The sequence below is a fragment of the Gasterosteus aculeatus genome, chromosome 10 (assembly GCF_964276395.1).
Source record: "Gasterosteus aculeatus chromosome 10, fGasAcu3.hap1.1, whole genome shotgun sequence".
Lineage (NCBI taxonomy): Eukaryota > Metazoa > Chordata > Actinopteri > Perciformes > Gasterosteidae > Gasterosteus > Gasterosteus aculeatus.
In genome coordinates this window covers 11966983-11992921 of record NC_135697.1, presented here as the reverse complement: position 1 = coordinate 11992921, position 25939 = coordinate 11966983, and the positions used below count along the sequence as shown (strand labels likewise).

General features: G+C 44.6%; 1 protein-coding gene across 1 annotated transcript in view; it reads left to right on the top strand.

Annotated features, from left to right (window-relative positions):
• Positions 1-25939, top strand: part of kcnh8 (potassium voltage-gated channel, subfamily H (eag-related), member 8) — a 34386-nt gene that overhangs the window by 2623 nt on the left and 5824 nt on the right. Inside the window, exons 2-15 of the mRNA XM_040189518.2 lie at positions 6784-7017; positions 9550-9681; positions 11698-11825; positions 12141-12378; positions 12518-12675; positions 14923-15127; positions 17008-17217; positions 19023-19222; positions 20368-20617; positions 23217-23431; positions 24235-24273; positions 24996-25273; positions 25601-25716; positions 25818-25897. Coding sequence (XP_040045452.2) covers positions 6784-7017; positions 9550-9681; positions 11698-11825; positions 12141-12378; positions 12518-12675; positions 14923-15127; positions 17008-17217; positions 19023-19222; positions 20368-20617; positions 23217-23431; positions 24235-24273; positions 24996-25273; positions 25601-25716; positions 25818-25897 — 2483 coding nt within the window. The remainder of the gene's footprint in view (positions 1-6783; positions 7018-9549; positions 9682-11697; positions 11826-12140; positions 12379-12517; positions 12676-14922; positions 15128-17007; positions 17218-19022; positions 19223-20367; positions 20618-23216; positions 23432-24234; positions 24274-24995; positions 25274-25600; positions 25717-25817; positions 25898-25939) is intronic.

Sequence of the window (25939 nt, the reverse complement as noted above, 5' to 3'; positions counted from 1 at the left end):
GCCGTATCCCCAGAGGTGGAAGTACTGAAATATCTTACTTAAAAATAGAAATAGCATACATTTATAAGCATTGTGATGTGGAGCCAATTTGGGATACTTTGTATACAACTGGAAAGATAAGTAGTAAATTATCACATCACACTCCCCTCTGTGTTGTGAGGCAAAAAATAAATAGAATGGTGTTGCTCAGTACTTAAGTACAAGACTTGCATACATGTACGTGTGTACATTCCACCACTGCTTGTCACTCAACTGCACTTCAAAATGAATCATTACATCCGTGCGGACCGCAAACTGTCATTTAATACCTCGAAACTGCAGCCATGCTGTCTCGTCACCAGTTCAGGAAAACTTGCTGACTTGCCTTTGTGTCAACCGATGGCGGGCTGCGTTGGAGTGATGAAGACGGCCTCGGGCTGTCCTTCTGCCAAACTAGGCAGACGGCTTGGAGGTGGAGCCGCAGCAGAGGGCTGTGTAAAGTCTCCCGGCGCTCCCCATCCCCCACTACTCCTCTAGATTGCTACTTTCTAGCTCTCGGCACAGACTAGTTCCACCTCCACTGGGCAGGTAATTACTGTCACAATCAGTGATGCCAACGCTGCGCGTTGAGTCGGTACTTTAAAGTGTGTATGTGAATGAAAAAGAGAGAGAGAGATCGAGAGAGATGCATATGTGTGTGTAAAGAAGGACTGAGAGAAGAAAAAGCAAAAACCGAAATGGAAAGTGTGCAATTTTCAGCACTTGTTGCAGAACTTTATGGTTAACTCTTTGAATAGATGTGTGTGTTTTTTTTAGCTCCACTGACTAAATATCTTTGCACGCAGCACATCTAATTGAGGTGTTAAAAGGTTTCTGCGGTATCCCCCCCACCATGATCACTACTTTGCTGCTAGGCGAGTGTGTAAAAACTCCCCCCGTCACGGCCTTTTTGCATACAATAGAAGAAACAGTGACTCACAATCAGAAATCAGAGGATGTATTGTTGTTGTCACCATGGATCAGTCTCACCACTTGACTTTGTGACCTGTAGGAACCCAGGGAGCTGATCGCTGAGGTTTGTTAAAGAAGAGATCAACTGGATTCTTTGTTAGGAATCCATCTCTCGCAGCATCAACAACATCTGAAACTTCTTAATTCCTCTAATAGAAGCTGAGCACTTTGTTATCTAACAATCTAATCACACCAACTTGTGAAAAAGCAGGTCTAATGCTGTCCTTGGCTGGAGAATTACTGTAAAAGATGCAGTTATGAGACTGTGAGGGGGTAATCAATCATCATCACTGCAGCGCTGCAGGGTGCAGAGGGGTCTCGCTTGTCGGCAGTGGATTGGCACCGCTGTTCCCATTTTCTCCAAAGCCCACTTATCTGGGCCGTTTCATCTCAGGTAGGAATGTAGCAGAGAGTCTAAACCTGTGCTGTATCCTGGTGAATGTATTATACAGAGGAACCCATTTTCTATTAAACTAAGTCAAAGTACTGACCTCGTGCCCCGTTACACCCAAAAGTAGCAGAGGGAAATTTATTCACGCCCCCTCTTGAAATGAGTGGTGCTGGAAGCTTGGTGACGTAGAGATGAGCTACTTGTACTGTGACAATATATATTTAAGTCATATTAATCAGCACCAGGTTTCCTGCAATAATTCTTATCCATAATTTAATAATATATATTTATAATTATAATTTACCCACATGGTTAACATTGCATTGGTTTAGTTTGGAAAGTGTATACTTATTTTCACCCAGCAGTGGCCACTGGCTTTGTCTTCACAAAGTATGTTGTGAAGAGAATAAAGCCATTATCATCAAAACTTGATGATTGCTGTGCACTTGAAAGGTACACAGTCTTTTCCACCAAACTGGGACGCCTGAATGAATTTCTCCTCGTTCCCGTTGACGTTTTGACTTGTTAAATCGCCTAATGAGAGGGATTCCGCTCCTAATCAGCGTCTCTAAATGGTCTATATATGACTCCACACGATTGACGAACAGAGTTTTAGCAGTGGAAGTCTGATGTCTTAGAGATATCTCTAGAATGAATTATTATTATATCATTTTTAATGACCGGATTTGTTAGCAAGAGATGAAGCTATGACAGAAATTGTAAAAGATACCTATGCGGACAGGTAGATTTAAAACAAAAGAAAGCTGAAGGGCACACATAGAAAATGGAAAGAAATGTGTGAAATGTTTCAATTGGTGAGAGCCTGGGGGACTGTGTGATGAAATACCACACAAGTGATTGAGTTGTGTGCTTTGTCTATTGATTCTGTCTTTTCAGTTGTGCGGCTTGAGAGAATTACCACTGAACGGCTCCGTATTTGTGCGCCAATTAATACATCTGTTTATTCTCCGACATCAACCCAGATAAGTTGATACCTGCAATTTCCTGACGACGCGCAGCAACTTTTACCTGCAGCATTGATCAAATTACAGTGTTGACTAGATTCAGCATACAAGACACTGTTCGATTGTAACCTTGGTTGCTATGGTGTGTGTCAGTTGTTACTATGGCAACTCTAGAGTGACTTCTTTTGTGGTTATGTGACTGCTCTGGAGAGGTTTCTGAGAGGCCGCCACGAATTCTGGCAAAGAGGTGAGGAGGTCGCTCCATCCACTGCTCCACTTCGCTGCCAATTTTGACTACACTCCATCTCCATCTTTCATCATTACGCTGCCCGTGGCTCCATCACGCTTACTCTCAACTTTTCACATCTCCCCGTGTCCCCTTTCCACTGAGATCTGTCCCCCTCGCTTCCCCTTGCCTGCCCAGCCATCATTGTTCATTTTCTCCCACACAAAAATCAAACCCCCACACCCACCCACGCTCTTTATTTCTTTCAATGACTCTGTTGGTTTGTTATGCTTGCTCACCCGTCATATGAACTGTTGTGCTGTAAATAGCTCAGTGGTTACTTTGGGCGTTGTCACAGTGCTGTCTGGCAGCTGGTGGATGTGCATGTGGAGCATCTGTGAATGTGTTTAAAACCACAAATCTGGGACAAAGCAATGTTACCTGACGGTGCAGTTTTTTCCCCTGACCCACCTAGAAAGACCTGAGAAAGTAAACTCCAACACGTCCTCCGATCCAAACCCACTGTGATTCCTCTTTGAGTGTTTTCTCATTGCGATAGAGACCAACTCAGGCCCAGTGTTGGTTTGAGTAAACGTGTAATACCTGTTCACACAAAAGTAATTCAGTTTTTCTGAGCTTTTGAATCACAAATGTGTTCCCTTGAACGCTTTTCTGCTCGCTCCTCTGATCACAAGTTGCCCCGGCTGACCCCAAAACGAGGTATTGCCCCCAACAACACGGCTCCCAGGAGCACGAGGGAACGGAAACCCTTCCACCACGCCGCCAAAAGCCTGCTCGACATTTGAGTGCTGATTTAGAATTTGAGTTTGAGTTCACGTTATAAATGAAGCTTGAAACCATTTGGTTACAGCTAAAATCATTTCAGTTTTGAGGGTATTTTAAATGAACTGTTTCCGAGCCTTGCAGCTGGCTTGGCTAAAGGCTACTTGTGTTTATCTTCTATCTGGTGTACTTTCTTACTGGTGTTTTTATTATATAATTACACTTGAAATGATCTTTGACGAGTAGCATGCATTAAAAACCTGTGCTGTGCTCTTGTAGAGGCCGGCTGCAAGGGGGAAAGGTGAACATGTGCAAAGAGAGAAGGAAATTAATGGATCGGGGAAAAAAGGGATAGTCTGGTGGATTTTCAAGGGTACAGAGGAGGTGAAGACTAATTAGGTGAAGAGATCCAAAACGCTAGGAGTGACATAAAGAACAGCTGGGAGGGAACCCTGGGAGTGATTGAGAGAAAGGAGGATCATGAAGGGAAGGAAAGAAGGAAGCAAAGGTAGGAATATTGGAGGGTCGTAGGAGGTAAAAATGGGGGGGCGTAATGCTGGTGTGTTAGCAAAGGAAGGAAGGAAAGGAGCCAGGGATAGAAGAAGAAGAAAACCAGATAAAGAAAAAGGAAGGATGCGGCTACTTGGTGTAAAGTACAAAGCGTAAAAAGAGGTTAAGAAAATGGGAATCCAAGTGTGAGAGTAGCTGAGAATACACAGAATGACATAATTTAAGCCTTTTTTTAAAGGCGAATCACAAGATGAACATCAGTTGAGTTGTAGCTGCACAATTTGAGGAGAAAACACCCCCCAAAAAAAGCTTTGTAAGGACCTTGTATGCCAACATTTCTCTAATAAAATAATTGTAATGGTTCCAACTTTGATTAAACATTTATGTACATCAACCCTTACCCAAGTCCTCAACTCTTTTTCATATTGTTGTTTTTATTGATCATTTCCAAAAAAAAACTTGCATTGCTGCATTAAAGAAGAATTGAAATTATCCACTCAGACCACAGTCACCTCTTTGCAATGTTTATTGAGTTGTGAATATAATGAGTAGGTTCATTTTCTTAAAGACTTCTATACAGAGGAGTCCCCTCCTGCTTTGCTTTGGAGGGTTTTTCAAATAATAACCAAAATTCCAAGCACATCTCCTTGTTGTTCCAAGATATTTATGCCAATTTCAATACATGGAACTGTGTCAAATAGCTATTAAACAATAATCTGCCAAATATAGATGCATTTACACAGTATGTCTGGCACTTGAATGAGTCTGTCCTCCAAACACATATTGATTAAATGTCAATTTTATCCAACTCTACGGCATTTACGCGAAAAAATAATTAATTGGAACAAAAGCGATGCTTTGCTCGTTGTTCCGAGCAAATACTTTACATAGTGTTGGTAAAAAATAAAATCACAGAGACGATCCAAGCTTCAATAAAACCAGTTTTAAAACTAGACCAAAACTAGTTTTGATCACTAAATGTTAAATGAAACATGGAGATTTCACGCTTTCTTCTTGAGCACAAGGGTTTTGTTCTCCGCTGAAGGAAGGCCGACACACAAGAGAAAACATTTAAACATTTGGGTTTGGAAAGAGCATTTATTCAGGCAGAAAATAGATTTTTGTAATGAAATGTTATTTAAAAACAAGTCGCTTTGCAAAATGTCTCAACCAATGGTTGTAAACAAGCTCATGTTGCTTTTGTTTTTTTCAGTATGTGAGTGTGCGGCTTAATGGGTGCAATGCAATTATTCACTGTGATTATACTAATGTCTCCAAATGTGTCGGGTATAATTTGTCTGCAAGTAGCTTTTAAATATGTTCGTGAGTGTGTGCTGTGGTTTGAGGGGCTGCTTTTAGCAGGTACACACACACACACACACACACAAATTCACACACACTTCACGTGCATTATAGAATCTGCAAAACCATAATGATCCACTGTCTTGTTTAATAGGCATTGTAGTCTAAACATTAGCTGTCTATCAGCACAGCATCGCTCTGCGCTTTGTTGGGTGTCTGTTTTTGTTCTTGTGTGTCTATATGGATGAATTCAGGTACAAACAGCTGGTCCACTTCAACCGCGTATTTGCTAGACACTAATAGTCCAATTAATTGTGATCGACTTCAGCGCTAACGTGATTTTTGTTTTCACTGTCAGCACTCCAGCACATTCCCCCGCAGATTCACCACTCGTGCTTTATCATCGCACTCTTTCCTACAGCCATACGTCTCCGTAACACGTAACCTCCCCTGAGCGCAACTCTCAATAAAAGTGTTACCAGTTCAAGGTCAGTTTCTCTACTGGAAGGAATGAGTTTCAAGAGCACGATTCGAACTGCTCTTCAACTTGCAGATGAATCCGTCCTTTATTGAGGTAAAAGACCTTTGTGTTGCAGCCCACGCAGACCTTCATCTACGAGCTCAGGATCTCATGGGCTTGTGAATCGTGAGGTTAAAAAGCCACATTTTAGCCAGAATGGCAATTGAGAGCAATTCAGCTGAGCTACCTCCGTAAATATGACCGGTGGAAATTTGCTTCCACTAGGATTATCGGAAGTTTAAAAAGGTGGGTGGTGGGAGCCTGTCTGTGGTACAACATCCTAAATGAACTGACTGTGGTTAATCTGAAAACAGAAGTCCCAATGTTACCCTTCAGTCATGCCGCTCTGATCAAACAAAGTGTCTTAATTCCTTTCAGCTTCTTTCCGCTCACTGTTTTCAGGTTTACAGCTTGCAGATGTATTGTTTGGTTCCCTCTCACTCTCTTCATTACCTTCCTTGATATTCATATCGTGGCAGGCAGCTGTTTTTAGCCAGACGTTCTCTGATAAACTCACTGCACCCCGCTTGCTGAACACTAACAAAGACGAGAAAACTAAGTGAGCATTTAGCATTTAGCAAAATAAACATTTTTCTCTGGAGTTGGTGAACAACACCTGTTTTTGCTAGTTGGTGATTTGAGGATCATAAAAAAATGTGATTGCAACACATCATAACCTCTAAATAAATACAATTATTTATATAGCTGCTTTTACTCCTCAAACAGAAGTACAGCGGTTTTTATGCTTAGTCAATGGGAGTTTAAAAACATTTTTCAACAAATTTTTCCAATTTCTCCTCATTACTTAAAGTCAGGAAAACACTTTGGATGTTACCTTTTGATGCCGCTGCATTCAATGGGAAGATAAGTTAAATGTTGTTTAACAATGTACTTCATTTATTTTAAAAAAACTGTAAATCGATGCATGCAACTCAAGCATTATTCTTTTAAAATCAGTAACATCCATGAGCTCCAAGTCTCGGACGAGCGCGAGCGATAAAACTGTGTCACCTTACTCCCATTCGCCCACAGCCTGACTGGCGTAATTACCTCAACACTCTGTGGTCCTCTCACCTCGCCTGTTTCTCTCCTGCAGACAGCAACTTCATCCTGGCTAATGCGCAGGTGTTGAAGGGCTTTCCCATCGTCTACTGCTCTGATGGCTTCTGCGAGCTCACGGGCTGCTCGCGGGCCGAGGTCATGCAGAAGAGCTGCGCCTGCAAGTTCCTGTACGGGCCGGAGACCAGCGAAAGCATCATCCTGAGTATTGGCAACGCCCTGGAGGAGCGAAAGGAGTTTAAAGACGAGATCATGTTCTACAAAAAAACAGGTAAACAGTAAAAAAAAAAAAAAAAAAAAAAGAAAGAAAACAACAACACAGTTTTGCTTTTGGTTGCTGGTTTAATTGCTGCTCTCTAGTGCGTGCAGTCACTTTACCACTTTACCTGTGCACGCTAGCGGTGGGGGCCACCGCGTTGGACTTTGCCTAGTTATTCCCATAAAATGGACGGCAGTTATCTGCGTCTATTTCTGGAGATGCCACGTTTAAATAGGCCGAGATCATGGATCACGGACGGGCGAAAGCAGGGGCTGGATTAATGGGCGTATAAAACTTTTCCATTGGCTCGTTCTCATTAAAAGCTGATTACGCCGAGCAATCAGTCACACAAGTCCTCCGGTTATCATTTAACGTTGACACACATTAAACTTTCATAGTCATCAGCTCGTGACTCTTCAGCCCCGCCGTCCGTCCTCTGATTACACTGAGGCCGGGCGGCGAGCCGGGGTGCGGTTGGGGTCGGCGTGCGCCTCCCTGATTAGCCAGCTGGCCAGCGAGCACGATGGAGCCGGAAATAATGAGCACATGTCGCCATCGGTGTATCCATGCTTTCTGTGACGGGGCCTTCTCTCGTAACTACTGTATCTATTCAGAGTCACTGTTTGAGTTTATGTTTGGGAGAGGGTTTATTTCTAAAATAAAGACACAGATTAGTGTTTCAATGCAATTTAATTTGTGATCAAAGAAATATGACAATTTAGGAGTGTTTTTTTACACTGTAAAAAAGATCCTAATTTTACGGAAAATAACTTTTACAGTAGTTTGCGTTTTTTAAAATTATGTACAAAACTCTGTAAAAATAAAGATATTATCTATAAATTAACAGTCCAATTGTAAATTTAAGTATTATGCTAATAATGACAAATATTTCTCTTATTGTTTTCTTAAAATACATTCAAATCATTTAAAATAATGGTCAATTGACTGCCCGCAGCGGCTGTCAAACAAAAACTCTAAAATTAAGGTAAAATAACTTGTGCGAGAACCATACATTTACAGAAATTTTTCTTAACAATTTTACAGAGAAACACATTTATAGATTTTTCCTAGTATTACCATTTGAATTAAGGTATTTTACCTTCATTTTACGGTTTTTATTTGGCAGCATCTGCTGCCAGTCATTTCACCTTCTTTTCATGTTTTTTTTTTACAGTGTATTTGGCCGATGACTGCTACTAGTGTAGTTTGCAGAGACAAAACTCTGCTAATGCCATGTGACTGTCTACGCCACTCTGTCTGGCTTTGGTGTCTTTTCTTTCTTCCCCCTCAAAATATCTGTATCCCTTCTGTTCGTTTGACCTTCATACAGGAGCACAGACTGTCTGTCTGTCTGTGCGTCTGTCTTCCGTGCTCATTTCCTTTCCCTGCCTCTTCACGCCGTCTCATCCCGCTCTCTGCTTCCATCACAGCGCCGTCCTGAGAGTAAACGTATAGCTGACACCACTTGTCCCCCATTTGTCTGCCTGAGCAATCAGGAACGCTCCGTCTCTCGCTGCGTGCTCGATAGTACGGCCTAGTCTCGCAGGGGCGCAGACGTTCGCACGCACGCACACGCACACGCACACACACACACACACACACACACACACACACACACACACACACACATGTAAAGACAAAAACGCTGTGATGAGTCATCACCAGGCAAGAGCGATTCAGTGAGTGGGAGTGATGGGGAGGGGGGGGGGGGGGGGGGGGGGACTGTGGGGGAATCCCTATTTGTAATTTATTTCCACTGAATAGATAAGAATGAAAGGTTGACCATGACCCGTTTTGAAGACATCCGGGCTGACAAAATCAACGTGAACTTGAGGGTGAAGGTGAACGGTGACAAAAATATTAGCTGACCTGAAAGATCCTCCACAGCTGATGAAAGTACCTGTAAAAAACACTGCGGTGTAAATGACACAGAAGGATCTTTTAGAGATCCTTTTTTTTTTGGTTTAGCAGCTGGCATAAAAGACTCCTGACCACCGTTTGTAAACCATCAAAAATATCATTTGTTACTTTGCTATAGTCATCTGGTGTTATTATTCTGGATAAAAACATACAAATCAAATCATAAGATATTTTATTGTTACTGATAAATAGAACTTGTTAGTAGTAGTCTGCATCGTCATAGAACTGTATTTCCTCAGGGATCTTACCAAAAACTACTGAACATCCACCCAATATATCGTATTGATTGTAGAAGTTTAGTATTAAAGGCTGACTGAATGATAATCAGTTTCCTTACACATCTTTCTGATGAATGAAACTAAATAAGTGATACACCGAAGACCACGAGCCCTCTCGCGCTGACCCTCCGAACAGCATCCGTTTAGCAGCAGACGGGGCCTCAGAGATTGGTTGATCTTTCGCTGCGCCCGGGGAACCGCGACGTGGTCTATTTAAAGATCGGCTCCTCCACATGGACCTCCAACTGCAGATAGGCGTACTGATCCGTCTGCTCCACGCACACAAGTGCTACATCAGAGGTGGCGTGTAAAGACGTTAATAAGTGTGTTCCTCTCTTTCTTTCAGCTGTGCTGTTCTGGTGCCTGCTGGACATCGTGCCAATTAAGAATGAGAAGGGAGACGTGGTGCTCTTTCTAGCTTCGTTTAAGGACATCACAGACACTAAAGCCAAAGCTATCCAAGAGGACAAGAAGGAAGGTCAGTGTGTGCGTGCATCCATGTCGCATGAACGATGGGTCGTTCTTCTTGTCCGATGGATTCTAATGTTTCACAGACGAGAGAAGGGGGAACGTCTGTGTGTTTTGAAACGTAATCCCTTTTGTTAGCAGGTAGCGTGGAATGACCACACGTGGTTGCTACGCAAACACAGCTCGGTCAGAGAGGCCCTGGGCAACGCAACTCTCCAACATATAGAACTGCACATCCATTGTGCCGGGTAGGAAGGATAAATAATAGAACTGCAGAAACTAATACGTGTCTGAGCACTTTGCAACCTTAGAGGGCCTCGTTTAGCAGCGAGATACAAAGAGAAGGAGATCGTCCACAAAAGTTAGTTATTAAAACAAAAATACTCAGTGAGAATTTATTGAAATTTTCTTTATTTAAGTAAGACCTCAAATATCCCCGTAACATAACGTATTAGAGGTGGGATTTGTGTTGAAAGAGCTGATATTGTAGAGAAACGTGACACAGTGAACAGTAACCGAAACGCTCAGTTGTAATATTGTCTGAGTGGATGTTAAATAAGTTGTTCAGTGGTTTTCCTCATAGGTTTGGCTCAAGGGCAACACTGAAGCTGAAGCCAAACGCCTCGCAAAGAGCCAAGCAGAAGGTCCATGTGTTTGCACGTACGGGTGCAAACAAATTGTGGAGCCAGCAAACCCAACTTTTCCCTTTTGCCTGCCCTTGATTTGCCTAATTACTCCCATTTCTGTGAACACAGGAGAAGAGCAAGCGGAAAGCAAAGTTATTCTTGCCCCCTGTAATGAGGTGCTTTTCACAGGAAAGAAGCTGATACAGAATGTCCTCAGACAGAGAACCACCCTCACTATAACGGGCTTGAGTCTGACAAGCCAGCAGATAAAAACGTGCCAACAAATCTAACGAAAACATTTACATGTTCATTTGTAAAAAAAGAAGAGCGCTTCAAGCGCTGAGGAGACAGTGAGCAAAATCACTGACGGTGTTTAAAAAGAGAAAGGTAAAGAACCTGGAGACATGAGGGCACTTTGACATCGACCCCAGTCATCCTCTCTCTCTCTCTCTCTCTCTGTGAGGGGAAACCCCCGCCCCCCCCCCCCTCTCTGCTTTACAGTCCATTACCACCCCCACCCCCCCCCCCCCCGTTTGCCCTACATGCCTATATGCCCCCCACCCCCCTCCCACCTTCCCACCTGTACTCCCCATCTCTATCCCTACACGAAGGGCCATAAAAGTGGAGGGAAATTCATTATATCTAAAAATAAGTGAGTTTCTGTCCCTGTGTGCTGCTGCCGTGTCGCGTCCCCCCGGGCGGCGCCGCGTTATGGATGGGCCCTGTCTGTTCGCCTAGTACGGAGTCCACACACACACACACACACCTTCCAAAGCACATACAAAACGCAGTTATCGTATTCTTTTCTCCGGCTTTGTTATTGCCGTTATCCCCCTCAAGCAAATCTGGCCGCGCTGCTTTCTTGGGGAGGGGGTTTCAGAAAGAGGCCCGGAACCCCCGCAGCAATGAAGTGCCTTCTCCCATTACCCATCTGAACACTTCACTCTTACACCACCCACTTTAACCACTACAATGCACTTGCAGGAAACACACACGTAAGCAAGCGCACACACACAAAAACAGGAGCAATCATCTACAGAGAATGTAGCACGCTACACTTAAGTGCCTCCCTGCCCCAGTAGCGACTTATCAAAGCTGTGAATTGCACTGTTTATCTGGAAATGCTGCTTTTACACAATAACCAATATTGATGGTGGAATAATGTTTATCACAAAAGGTGAGTTTGACATTTTGTAAAGGTAAATTCACTGAGAAATTGTGCAATTTGCTCAGAAATGACACATTCTGCCTGCTCCATATGCATGTTTGCTCATTCAGGGCGGATATTATGCATTATACTGTGATGACTGATTCAGTCATCAGAAGCTAACGTTGGGGGTTAAAGTATTTGTCGGGGGGTAGATGTGCGCTAAGCTTTGTGTATCTGTGTGTGTTTACAGAGCGGCGGCGCGGCAGGGTGAAAACGGGCTCTCAATTCAGCTCAGCTCGTCTGCGGAGAAGCACGGTGCTCTACCACATCTCCGGTCACCTGCACAGCAGAGAGAAGAGCAAGATCAAACTCAACAAGGTATCGCCCGGCACGACGGGTGCCTGAGGGGAAATATTGGGTCTATCGATGGAGTTGGTGTCTTTGGTAGAACAAGACATTTCACTGACTGATGCTCTTCATCACAGATTAGGTTAAATGGGACAGAACAGCAGCCACTTGTAGCTTTCACTTTTAACCAAACCAAAAGAAAATAGGATACAGTACAAACGCCTTAAACAAAAGTCCTGCATAACGGTTTTAGCTAGCTAGCATCACTAAACATGACACAAACTACCTTTAGCGTTCATTTAGAGTCAAGTGGAGGTAACCCTGTGGTTTTCTCACCCTGTCCAGAATGTGTTCGGGGATCCGCCCGCTCTGCCAGAGTACAAGGTGGCAGATGCCAAGAAATCTAAATTCATCCTGCTTCACTACAGCACGTTCAAAGCTGGCTGGGATTGGTTGATACTGCTCGCCACCTTCTACGTTGCCGTGACGGTGCCCTACAACGTCTGCTTCATCGGCGACGACGACGACCTGACGCGCAGCACAACCGTCAGCGACATCGCAGTGGAGATACTCTTCATCATAGGTCAGTGTCACGGTCAGACAGCCGAGAAACGTGAAGCAGATGTTTAATGTGACACTGAGTGGCACAAAATATACAGAGAAATACAAATCACAATGTACAATAACCAAAAACCTGCGCTTCCATTTGTCTTTCTTGCCAGACATTGTTTTTAATTTCCGCACAAGTTACGTCAGCAAGTCAGGACAGGTGATCTTTGACGCTCGGCAGATCTGCATCCATTACCTGACCACGTGGTTCGTCATCGACCTCGTTGCCGCTTTGCCCTTTGACCTTCTCTATGCCTTCAAAGTCAGCGTGGTGAGTAACGATTGGCTTGGTGCTTAACCCCCCAATGATTAGTATTGAGCACAATCGGTCAGTTACTGTACATTCACAGTATTGTTTTGATAGTTCTTTGGATATTTTTGGACTGGAATGAAAAGAGATCGAGAAAAACGTTGTACATTTCCTGAGAATTGATTGCATGCACCGTTTCCAGCGCTGCTCGAGCTCAACAAACTGTCCAGGAGCTGAGTGAACAATCAAACCTCTATCATTAAAATCTTTGTCTTTTCTGGATGAAGCCCTTAAGAGGACTCGGAGGAAGAAACAGCGATCTGTTGCAATTAGGTAGACCTGCTTTTATCTCTCCGTGGTCCAATGATTTCACGCGGCACAATCAGGGCTTTTCATGGGTTGCGCATTAGAGCTTTTTCTCTCCAGCCTCTAAGTTGAGAAAATAGATGTTTTGTTCATCTACCGATAGTAGAAATAAGGCGCGCTGAGGGCGGGGGGGCGGGTGTTGGGCAACCGGTCCATAAGCTCCCTCGCCGCCGCCAGGAAGAGCGTTCAGCGGGACGTCCTCTCTGAGGACGGAGCATTCAGACGGACGTCCCCTGTGAGGACAGAATCCATCTTGCCCCCACCCACCCTAAATAAGCCAAGAGCCCTCAGCGCTGTCCCTCCCCAGGGTTTGTCTTTCTGTTATTCTGGTCGTGTCTCTCATCTTTTTTTTTCCACACTTCTCTATTCTTGTCCTTTATATTTTAAATAATACCCTCACCTGAATGTCAGGTTTCCTTTTTTGTGTCAGCAGTCGCGCTTTTCAAGTGTCCCACATAGAAATAGGGGAAAGGCTCATTTGAATAACCAAAACCTTAATTATCCAATATCCAATGAATACATGTACATATTTGATGTTTTGAATCAAATTGATATGTAATTGGTATTTGCAGGCTTGTTTTGGGTTGAGATAGAGTTTAATGTAGTACTTTGCTATTAAACAAAACAAAGGAGAAAAATGCGGGTGTCCTGTGTCTATTAACCCAATACCACTGCGTCAATAAATACATTCAAAACACACATGATCAGTAACATTGCTCTGATTGGATTGCACCAAGGCTGCAGGGCAAGAAATAATGAGAATTTCTGTTAGGTCACGTGCAAGATACTTCCAAAATAAAGAAAAGACTACAAAACAGAAGGAAACTAAGTTATTCAGGTAGCTAAGTGTAAACTCCAGACCTAATGAGAGGAGGAGATGTTAATGCGAGTGGCATGAGAGGGAGGTGGGGGTTTGAATGGAGAGAGTTGCAGGAGGTGTGTATACGTATTGCTGGGACGATTGCTTTGCTCAGTGCTCCTGCTGTTGGAGGAGAATGGGATGTTGCGCAGCCTGCTCTCTCCATAGGTGTTGATAGATGGCCAGGAGGAGAAGGAGCTCCTCCCCAGGGCTCAGCGGGAGGCTTCATTACCCCTTGTGCTGCACCCGAGCTCGATTTCTCACAGCCAGAGTGTGAAAAACCCGCCGTAAAGCATCCGGCGTACACGGACACGACCTCTGATAAGCACCGTCCTCACGTCTCCTCCTCTTTGCTTTGTTTAAATGCGAAAATTGTGTAATTCTCTCCCTCTCACACACACACACACACACACACACACACACACATAATCCTTCTTTTGTCGGTCATGTCTACCTTCTAAATCTATTTCTTTTAGTTATTATATTATATATTCCTAAATGTTACTGTACATCCAACTTTTTCTGCCTGCACCTGTCCTTAGTGCACCATGTGCACCACCACAAGTACATGACTGCAGCATGCATCCGTGCGAGTGTGTGTGCGTGTGAGTGTGTCTCCGTCAGCAATACTTGGTGGCCCTAGATGATAGATTGATTGTCAGTGGCGATTGCCTGAGGAGCAGGTGGAAAATATCCAACATTCGCATCACATCTCCAGGTAAAAAAGGCAAACTTTGAGGAAACGGTGTCTGGCGTCAGTTGAGGTTGAAGTGTGGCAAAAGTCTTTCCACTTGTTTGAGAGAATGAGTGAGCAAAGATGGAAAAGGAAGGAAGGAGGAGTAGAGAAGCGCCGGTGCTGGTGAACATTGGAAATGAAAAACAAAAAAGCATCGCCTGATGAAGAAATTCCTGGTTAGGAAATCTTCATATAGATGGAAGGAGGTGAAGAACGAAGCTGGTCAACGTAGGCCTCACAAAGGATAACTGTGTGCATGATGAGAAAAACCTGAATAAATTCACCTCGGGTGCTTCTTCATCCTCAGGTGTCAGTGGTCCACCTGTTAAAAACAGTGCGTCTGCTCCGCTTGCTGCGGCTCCTCCAGAAGATGGACCGCTACTCGCAGCACAGCACGGTGGTCCTGACGCTTCTGATGTCCATGTTCGCCCTGCTGGCCCACTGGATGGCCTGCATTTGGTATATTATCGGCAAGATGGAGATAGAGGCCAACGCCTACAACTGGGACATCGGTGAGTGAAGCCAAAATAATGCCATGAAAACACCTGCAAGTTCAACCACCACACAGGAACCAGGAAGTGCATCTCCTGGGGCTTAGGTCAGGGATTGGTGATCCGGTCACAAGGGGGCAGTTCGAGGGGGCCGCTTGTAATCGGATCTCACTTCCCCGCTGCAAATACACTGTTCTGTCTGCAAAGACCAAAAGGCAAACAAAACAACACCATTTCTTATTATGTTGCAGGCGAAGCAAGTCGCTCAGGTTTATTTGACACGCTCCATGGGCTCCATAAAAACGTCTTGCACAATTTGATATGCACGTGTGAGTAAGCACTTCCTCTTACAGAAAAGGACAACGGTTCTCAAGAATCTTTATGATCACGTCTCCAAATGTGGTGTGAGTCATCGGATCTCAATGCGTCCTCTGTGCGTTGCGGGTTGATTCCCATTTGGACGGTGTTCAAATAAGATTCATGTTAATTGTTGAGAAAAGGTCTTTTGTTGGCGTGACACTGAATTTGCTGAATCACATAACACGACACATCATGAAATAAATGAATAACGTCCTAAGAGACACTTTTTTTTCAGGTCAAAAAGTAATTTAGTTGCAGTGATTATTAAAGTCTGAATCTTAATGACTCTACCTGCTGCTGTAGCAAGAGTTTTACAGCATGTATGGTGAATTATTGCCTGACGGATTTGTGCTCTGCATAGTTTTGTTTTACTTGATTTGTGCAGTAATGCAGCCAGGCAGTGAAAGGGTTTTCCTTTCTTCTTTGCTTTGTGTGAGGGAATCTAATATTCAGCATTGTTGCGCTCTGTATCGAATCAATTCACAGGAAAGTAGTGATGCTTTATGAGCAAAAGATCTCTAGAATAAAGGCTGTAAAGAGGAAGTGGTTTTTAACTGATCTTCCAGCGTTAATAATGTGTGTCCCGATTTCATTTTTGCTTTACGCGTTGGGCTGGTTGACTTATTGTATTGTTGAGAGGTGGTAACTGTGCCGTGGAATCATCCTGGCCACCTGCTAAATGAAGCTCATGATTTCCTCATTGATTTCATCGATTCCTTAAGTTGGTTGTCAAATCTGTATTGAATGAGTAATATGACTGCAACAACAACATCAGCTGTGTGTGTGTGTGTGTGTGTGTGCGCTTCCACGCAGCTGCCTGTGTGTGTGTGTGTGTGTGTGTGTGTGTGTGTGTGTCGTGAAATCCACTTAGCGGACGGCATGATTCCTCTCGTAATTTCCTGGTGTAATGAGGCACCCCGGGATGCTCTCTGGCTGGTATCGATAAGCTGCACTGCTTTGCAATAACTTCGCCCTGGTGAAGAAGGAACTGGTCTCGGGTCAGCAGTTACTGCATCATGAGAACAATGCAGATTTCTCTCCACCAATTACTGCATTTCTGTGTCATGAAGGCAGGATTAATGTGTTGTATTCTAATTCTGCACGTCTGATGCTGAACTGAGCGTTGAAGTCACGCAGTTATAAAGGGGTTTGCATCCATTTACCATTCATCGGTGTCTGCACTGAGACTCTTCAGGGATCAGCTGCACGTCTGCACAGTGCGCTGACCAGGGATTAGTTTTGGTTCTCAATCATCTGATCTGCTTCCAAAACCCGTTGTTTTAAACAAAGCAGCACGAAGGAAAGCACGACTTCCATAGCAAACAATGCTGTTAGCTTTGTCAGCATCGGCAGCTTTGCTTTGCAAGAAGCTTTGAGATGGACACTGCATCACATGGTGCACCTTTAGTCAGGTGCATTGTGACCTTCAGGAGTGCTAGATTGGGACCTCGTAAAGACTTTTTAAAGAAAGCTCCCTCTCGACATTAGATACCACCATCCCTTTTATGTCCATCCATCATTATCCCAATTCACGTCCACAGGATGGCTCCACGAGCTGGGGAAGCGCCTGGAGTCGCCGTACTTCGCCGAAGGGGAGGTGAACGGGACCAGCAACGGCCCCCCTATCCGCAGCGTCTACATCGCCTCCCTCTACTTCACCCTGAGCAGTCTGACCAGCGTGGGCTTCGGCAACGTGTCGGCCAACACTGACATTGAGAAGATCTTCTCTATTTGCGTCATGCTTATAGGAGGTACACTGAACGCACGCATCAGCATCTAGTTTTCTAAAAATCTCACTTTTGGCCCAAAGCCATCTTCTTTGTCTCTTAAAGAATAATCATTTAATTCCACTGCTAATGCGTGCTGTAAGATTCAAAAATAATTTGGAAAATGTATTTTCTTCCATTAATAACTATATTAAACCTTTGCAAGATGGTCTCAGCCAGTTGAAACTGGATCGTTACTCTAAGTTTGGATTCTGGGGAAGAATAGACTGCAGGGGGGTTTTCCCAGTGGACGCTCCCAACACTGGTTTGGATAAAAAAGTCAAATGTCTCTGGCTGCCTGGAGGCAACTCGCAGATACAGACCACACACACACACACAATCTCCATCGTGCGTTAACGCACAAATGAAAACTAACACAAAACACCTGTATATTAATATAATATTTACAGGAGAGCGTAGGGCAAATTCCACGGATTTGTGGAAGGAATTTAGTAAGTGGATGTCTGAAGGGGATCAATGGCGTGTTCGGATGTGTGTAACGTACCTGTGGTACAGCTGGGAGCTGAATGGGATTAGGAGAATACATTATCCATGGGCGTTTAAACGGCATGTATCTGTCATCCCAATTAAATCATCTCCGCTCGATGCTGACGCCGACGTTCCCTTCTGGGAGGCTGAATGCAAATACAACGTGTAGCTGGCTGACTGCTTTGTTGTATTTGTGTGATGATGCATAAATTCACTGCTTACAATTGGAATTATTTGTAGGAATATTTACATGGCAAAAGTATTCATTTTGATTATCCAAAGAGGGTTTTAAAAGCTTTATTTTGTCAAGATAGAATTCAGTCACCTACTAAATGTAAATCAGAATGTAAAATTGTCTTATTGTCTTATTTATGTTTAACTAGTTTGCTCGATATGGCTGCAAACATACATACATACATGGGTCTGTGTGGTTTTAGAAAGGTCTGATTGTGAAGACATTAAAATAATAACACTAATAGTAATAATGATACTGGTGATAATAGTACAACAATAGACTGTATTTATTGAGAACCTTTCACAAATGGGGGATAGTTTTGACAGCAGCTCCTTATTGTGTCTGTCACTGCTCCTCTCACCTCAGGCCTCAGGTCTCTCAAAGTGAGTTACCGAAGGCATCTTAAGTTTACCTCAATTCAAAGGGCCATGCGGTTTGCAGCATACGAGCAACAATGGACACGGAGAAGGCTGCTGCAGCAGAGCGGTGCGTTTTTACAAATTAAGACAAAACAATAACAGTGGAATTGTCAAATGAACAGTCACACAGGGCATGCAGGGCAAGATGTTATTCTAAATGACACAGTGATGATATAAATCTCCTTTTAACACATTGGCACAGTTCGCGATTCATCACCAGCTCAAACTGCGTTGATTTTAGTCTAGTTACGACCTTAACTTCTTCCTATTTGTGAAATATATCTATTTTTTTTATTTTATTCTTTGACTGACAGCAAGCAGTGTTTTTTTTATTGATTCAAATCCAGAGTTAGACCTGATTTATCCTAAATCCTGTTTGGTGAAACAGGCCTCTGGTTTGAGCCCAGTCATCCCATTAATGTTGCACTGCTCTCTTTACTGTTACCGAAACAACCCCTGCTGTTCCACTTCCCCACCTTTGCCACTGTCAAGTTTACTGAAAACCCCAAAATGTTTCCCTGCTGGATCCAAGCTTCTACAGCAAAAACATGTTTCCCCTTTTGGGTCGTTTCATTCATGCTTATTCTCCATTATCCCTCCCCCTGTCTAACCCTCCCTTATCACTTCTCCTTCCTCTGCACCTGCAGCCCTGATGCACGCGTTGGTCTTTGGTAACGTGACGGCCATTATCCAGAGGATGTACTCCCGCTGGTCACAGTACCACACCAGGACCAAAGACCTCAAGGACTTCATACGCGTCCATCATCTGCCGCAGAGCGTCAAGCAGCGGATGTTGGAGTATTTTCAGACCACCTGGTCGGTCAACAACGGCATCGACTGCAACGAGGTACCACACTTGCATTAATATAAACCCTCACACTCCCTTTTTGCGGTTAACTGCAGTTTTTTGCGGGCACACGTGGGATGAATAATTCATTTAAAAGATCACATACTTCTCAAGCCTCATCATCCACACTCAAGCCCATCGTGCGAGTCATAATGTCACCGATATTACGTGTAGGAGCGTGATGCGAGGGACAGGTCTGGCGTGGCGGTTTGAGGATGATGATGATGATGATGATGACGATGGGATAACCTGGGATATCTTAAATATGCACAATGCATGTTGTGAAATGTGAGACGCGGGGGATGCAGGTGGCACGATTCCAGCACCGTGTCAATACAGTGAACTGGGACAACCGGACATCACGCTGAACAACATAAACGGCATGATGGCATGAGGACAGCTTACGGAAAATATGAACAAGAATAAGGGGTGGAGGGGTGGAGGGGTGGGGGGCGACATCTTTTTGCCAACCGACCCGGGGGAAGCAGGGCACCAGTTAGATGTCAAACAGCGGCTCGTCCCTCCAGGCTGTGAATCCCTGCGAGACAGCTGTCAGAGTCCAGACCGGTGCTGAGATGGAGTGATGATCTTGAATCCCAGACGGATAAATTATTGATGGGCCTGTTGATTAAAGTCAGCCTGCCTGTGATGACTCATTGATCGACTTCATGTGGCGGTGAGCTTCAGGTTTTAGTCCCAAAGAAGGAGACGGACCGATGGATGATATTCCATGTTTAGGGACTTTAAGGATTTACGGGTTTTGTGAGAAGCAACTTGGTATCGGTGTTGATTTGGGCTTCATAGTATTTTAAAAACAATTAGACAACCAATCATAGTGATTTTGTGCGGGGAGAGGAAGCTTTTTTTTTTTTCTTACAATCTCAGGGTCTAAGAAAATATATGTTCTTGCGTGTTGTGTAGACTGTGAAAAACGCTCTGAGGCAAACAATTGGCGTTGGGCTGAGTGAATAAACCTGACACTAATGTTTCCTGCGGTACAGTAGCTCAGGAATCAAATCAACGGCGACCAAGGCTGGAAGCGTAATCACTGGGTTGCAGCATGCCGGTGTATTTCACAGCTGTCGCGCTCTCCTCCTTTCAGACTCACTCGCTCTCTCTCTCCCTCCCTCCCATCGCCTTTACAGCTGCTCAAGGACTTCCCGGACGAGCTGCGATCCGACATCACCATGCACCTGAACAAGGAGATCCTGGAGCTGTCGCTGTTCGCCTCCGCCAGTCGCGGCTGCCTGCGCTCCCTCTCGCTGCACATCAAGACCTCCTTCTGCGCTCCTGGAGAGTACCTCCTGCGACAGGGCGACGCTCTGCAGGCCATCTTCTTTGTCTGCTCCGGGTCCATGGAAGTGCTGAAAGACGGCATGGTGCTGGCCATCCTGGGTACGATAAGGGGATGGGAGGGAAAGAGGGATTGTGGTTTTACAAAGAAATCCTCGCGCAGCAAGCGTCACCAAAAGAAGCTCAGCGCGGCCTTCTGGGCTTCACTGCATCCTTAAAGGCTGAAGCTCAATGTCAGAGTGCGTCGTTATTACACTCCAGGAAAAGCTCAGGTCATTTTGGGTCATTACAGTTTCATCTAGTCAGTTCAGCGCTCTCCTGGAAAGTCCATGGCAGGAGAAACCAGTTCTGATGTGCCACCCAAAGGCACATTTCTATGCATTTTATGTTGCAGTGTTAAATGAATGCCTGGATATAATGAGGCTGCAGCTAAATACTATTTCACCAGCCCGTAATGACTTGTTTGCATTCTACAGAAACAGAAATAAATAAAACTTAAAAAGTGTATTTCGGTAGTGGTAACCCTGGAATCAGCAGTTCCAAAACGCTGCATTGCTAATATATAAATGTGCTTCTCATTAATGGGGAAACAAGGTTATGAAAAACATTTTCGAAAACTGCAATTCAGCTCAAACAAAGAAATATTTGTGTGGTTCTTCGTTAAGAAATAACAATCGCAATAATAATTGCGAGTTGTGCTATTAATACAGAAGGGTTCATTGTGTGAAGTTCTAATGCAAATTAAATTAGATTATATGAAAGGAAATACTTTTGGGAGAAAAATCTGAAATACTCTTAGACCTCAGCAGACGGACCGGAGGGAACAAGACGTGAGCGCTCCTCGCTCTGCTTGTATTTCCAACCACCCTCATCTGCTGTGTGACCCGACCTCTTGTACAGAGTGACCTTAACGGCTTTTGCTGTCTGACCTTTGTGACATAAAGTTACGGAGCAATCTGGCGCGAGCATGTGTGACGGGAAAGTGTGTGTGTGTTTGTCGGTAAAAGAAAGCAAGAAGTATCTGAAACAAACGCCATTCATCACTTTGTCTCAATTGATTGAAATAAAAATGTCTTTCCGTCTTTGTCCTCTTAGCAGGAAAGTAAGACAGAAAAAAACAAAAACAAAGGAGGCAAGAAAGTATGAGATTGAAGGGCAGCGAGGAAGGAAAGAGGGAGGAAAGAGGACTGATACAACATGAGGAGTCACAAAGAGGAGGAGGAAGTCATGTTTGACTGAGACAGACGCTAACGAGAAGGAGGGAGAAGTCACGACTGCTCCATCAGCATCGGTGTAATAGAGCAGCGTTCACACTTCTGAACGACCATAATAAATATTTTAGCACTGCTTAAGGGGCGTTAACGCTAACGTGCTTCTTCGCACAACTTTGTCCGCTGAGAACAGGAAACAGCTGTCAGCCCGTCATTCATTTACTGAAAACCGTGAGAGTAAATGTGTTTCAGAACTAGACCGTAAATACTCTCCACATTTACAGTATTCTTAAGTCGTTTTATTTGGCTTTTACGGCGGTGTGTAAAAATTCAGGTGACCAAAGTTGATCTGCAACAGACAGTAGAACTGTAGCGAAAAAGGTTGTGCTGTGTTTATTTACTGGCAGGATTCAATTAGGAGCTGCAACAAGTTACCGTTCCCTCGGCCACAACCGAACCAAACGAAAGCATAGAGAAACGTAACCGTGGACGATTAAATTACCTCAATTATGACTCCATGGACTTAGTTCAAGGAAGTAGGACTTTCCCCGGGGAAGCCCACGCAGCCGACAAACGCATGCTGACAGGTGCAAGTAAATGATTTGATAAACAAAAGGCTTCCAGAGTCGAAGATGCAGGCAGGTAGCAAACAAACAAAGCCCCATGCAGCACCAACAGAAGCCAAAGCTACAAAGGACGTGGGATAAATAGTGACCGGCTAATGGGGAGGCGGGCCTCGGCGAGCCCCAGGTCAGGTGACCGCGGCGCTAACGGGGGACAGGGGGATCATGGCAGGATTATTGAAACAGAAAACGCAAAGGATTGAATTAAAACGAACCAAACAGAACCCAAAGGCACGGAGGATTACGTTAACTCAGCAGGAAGAACGTGGAAAATTTTCCAAAAATGTTTTAGTGACAGTGCCAAGAGGATAACTTTATTGTAGAATTTATTGCTTAATAAATCCTTTCAATAGCGCTTTGTGGGTCTGTGTTAAGCGATTCATAAGAACTTGTTCTGGATGACCAGCTGGTATTTATACTCTTCTCACATGACACTTGATTTGTCTTTGCAGCGCTTTAATTCATCAATGAATCATTTGACCAATTAATTAAACCAAAATCCATCAATTCCATTTATTTGAAAATTTACAACCGCAACCTTAAAAATCTTATATTAAAATAATTCATGATAGCAAAGGACTTTATTTCTCATTCGAAAGTGACAAACCTGTGGACTTAATATAGCTATTAGTTATGCATGCAGACATGAGGGCAGGGGGACATGTGCTCATCCTCATGCTGGTCCAGACCCCCTCAGACCCTCCAACCTGCCCTCTGCCAGAGAAGCTCTTTAATAAATGGGAGATCGGACACACGATGCAGAGTCGACATTACGGGAACCGCATCCTCGTCCCCTTTTACCAGAGGAAAACCGCACCATGTGACGCCCTTCAGTCTGACCCGTGTGCACGTCTCTCCCCTGGGCAGGTAAAGGCGACCTGATCGGGGCGAACCTGTCCTTAGACGACCGAGTGATAAAAACCAACGCGGACGTGAAAGCCCTGACGTACTGTGACCTGCAGTGCGTTAACCTCCGGGGGCTGTACGAGGTGTTGGACCTCTACCCTGAATACTCGCAGAACTTTGTCCAGGACATCCAGCAGGACCTCACGTACAACCTGAGGGAGGGACACGAGACCCACGTAAGTCCAGAGTATTGTCCAAGTGGGTCGGAAATTACACTTGGTAGATAGAAATGCGGTGATGATTACGCACCAGACTCAGTTTTTTGTATTCTAAACTACTTTATGAATCTTTAAATTTTTATAAATGCATGTTTTTGTGTATTTGCATTGAAATGAATGAGATACTTCATACACTTGCTCATTTATTATGAATGGAGGTACTGAAATGTGTGAGTGACAGATGGGTCAGGGCTAGAGTTGGGATGGACTTTGACTAAACAAGAAGGGAAGTGTATATCTGTGTGAGTGTCTGTGTGTGTGAAAGAGAAACAGTGAAGCAGAGAAAATAGCCGGGGCGCTTGGAGGAGCTCTGCTGCCGTAATTATCGTCAGGTATTTCAGTCTCCCCAGTCCAAACACAACCGGACCGCTTGCAGCAATACACACACACACACACAATCTGCCGAGGGACTTTCAGGGGAAACTAATGTGCAGAGCGGCAAACCAAATCTCAGGACTGAGGAAGGTCGAAAGTGAAGAAGGGAGGAAGGAGGCAGAGGATGTGTTTGCGGGTGCGATCGGTGGAACGTTATTGTATGAGCACAAGCCAGCAGCTTCCGTGTGAGGTGAATTATTTCCCATCATTGGATCACCTCGAGCAATATAACTTTAGTATATATAGTGTATTGTCAACTTTACCGCTGAGTGTTGCGAAATAACTCCTTCGCAAATTTAACACTGAGAGAGGAAAAAAAGGCCACATCTTGATTGCTTTTTCTTGCAGTTCACCGACTGTGTATTTCCTCTCTGCCTCTCTTCCAGATTATGGCCCGACTCTCCAGCGCCGCACTAGATGCTCAGGTAAAGCACCTCAACCCCCGAACGACGCTCAAACACAACCAACTGAATGTAACACCATCAACTCAAAAGGCTTGTGCGACCTCGTTTACCTTCACCCCTTCTTTGGAAACTCTGCAGGGCAACGCTACAGTTTACCCGCTGACAATGGACTCAATGACTCCTTTCAAAGCTCTGATGAATGTTTTTTTTCCGAGTATGTAACCATCTGGGCAGCGGTTCAATCATTCTTCCTCCGAATATTGGTTGATTTAGATCTACATGCCGTCAAGCTGCTCTTTGATTGCGGGGCCCTTAACCTCACGCGGGTGTTGCTTCCTCCGGGAGAGTCGGGTCATCGGCTGCACATCTGTAGGTCACGGTTTTCCGCTACTTAGATTTTTCCCGTCGTTACCAAATTGGATCCTCATCTTATGGTTAATCAGCCACCTTTGCATTTTCGCTCAACTTGCTGACTGATAAAAGAGGGCGCAGGACTGATGTCAGAGTTCACTTTGGACGCCTTCATTACAGTTTCAGCCTTAAATGTTGGTCTGGGGACTTTTCTTCAACCACGTCATGAAGCTCTGCTCCTTGCACTTGCACATTTGAGTGTATTGATACCTTCAGTGATACCACAGAAATTAGCCGTTTTTTTTCATAAAGACACATTTAACATAATCAAGGCTCATGCTTCAGTTAACCGAACACGGCGTGAAGAGATTTTCCTTTCATTCTATCTGCAGCCTGGAGGGAGGAGGAATGGAGGAGTGGTTCAGGGCTATCCGCGCATCGTAGAGGCACTGGAGGAACTTGAGGAAGATGAAGAGAAGGAGGAAGAGGAGGCCGCGCCTGCGTCTCTGTCGCCCGAGAGGAATCGCGGGGTGAACCTCGGCAACGCGGATGGGAAGTCTCAGCCGAGCCGATCCGGCAAGAAGACCCCGGGACAGAGTTCCACGAGGTCTCGGAGGAAGAACCAGGAAATTACTCTGACCACTTTAGACTCCTCCAACCTCAGCCCCAGGTCAGATTGATCGCCATTGATTGGTCCGTCCGCCCGTCAAGGTCTTTCTCCCCGGGACACGGTGTCGGCTCAATTCTTTTTGTCGTTCCTTTTCACAGTATTTGGTACAAACTGTGACAGTTTTAGACCATGAAACAATACGACTCACAATACGAAAGTTACAACGACCATATTAACGTGAATGCTGTTTCTCAATTATCCAACAATCAGTAACAACCTTCCTCCCATCACACACACACACACACACACACACACACACACACACACACACACACACACACACACACACACACACACACACACACACACATTTCTGCCTCTTTGCAGCATAGTGGACGGCACCAAGAACAACAGGGAGGCAGAAGGTTCCTTAGCTTTCCCCTTCTCTACCAGCCGAGGATGCCCTGTCAACGAACAAACCGGTGCCTCGGCGTCCTCCACAGGTCCTCCCATGCTACTCACTAGTACTACAAAACATGACCTGATACTATGCACATTCTAGAAAGTGATGCAATACATCTTATCTGAGTGATTTGTGTTACAGATACATTGCAGATCAGCACGGCAGAATTAGCAGCTAAAGCAGAAGAGACCAGAGGACAACTGCAACACCTCGACCAGCAGGTGTGTGTGTGAGAGAGAGAGAGAGAGAGAGAGAGAGAGAGA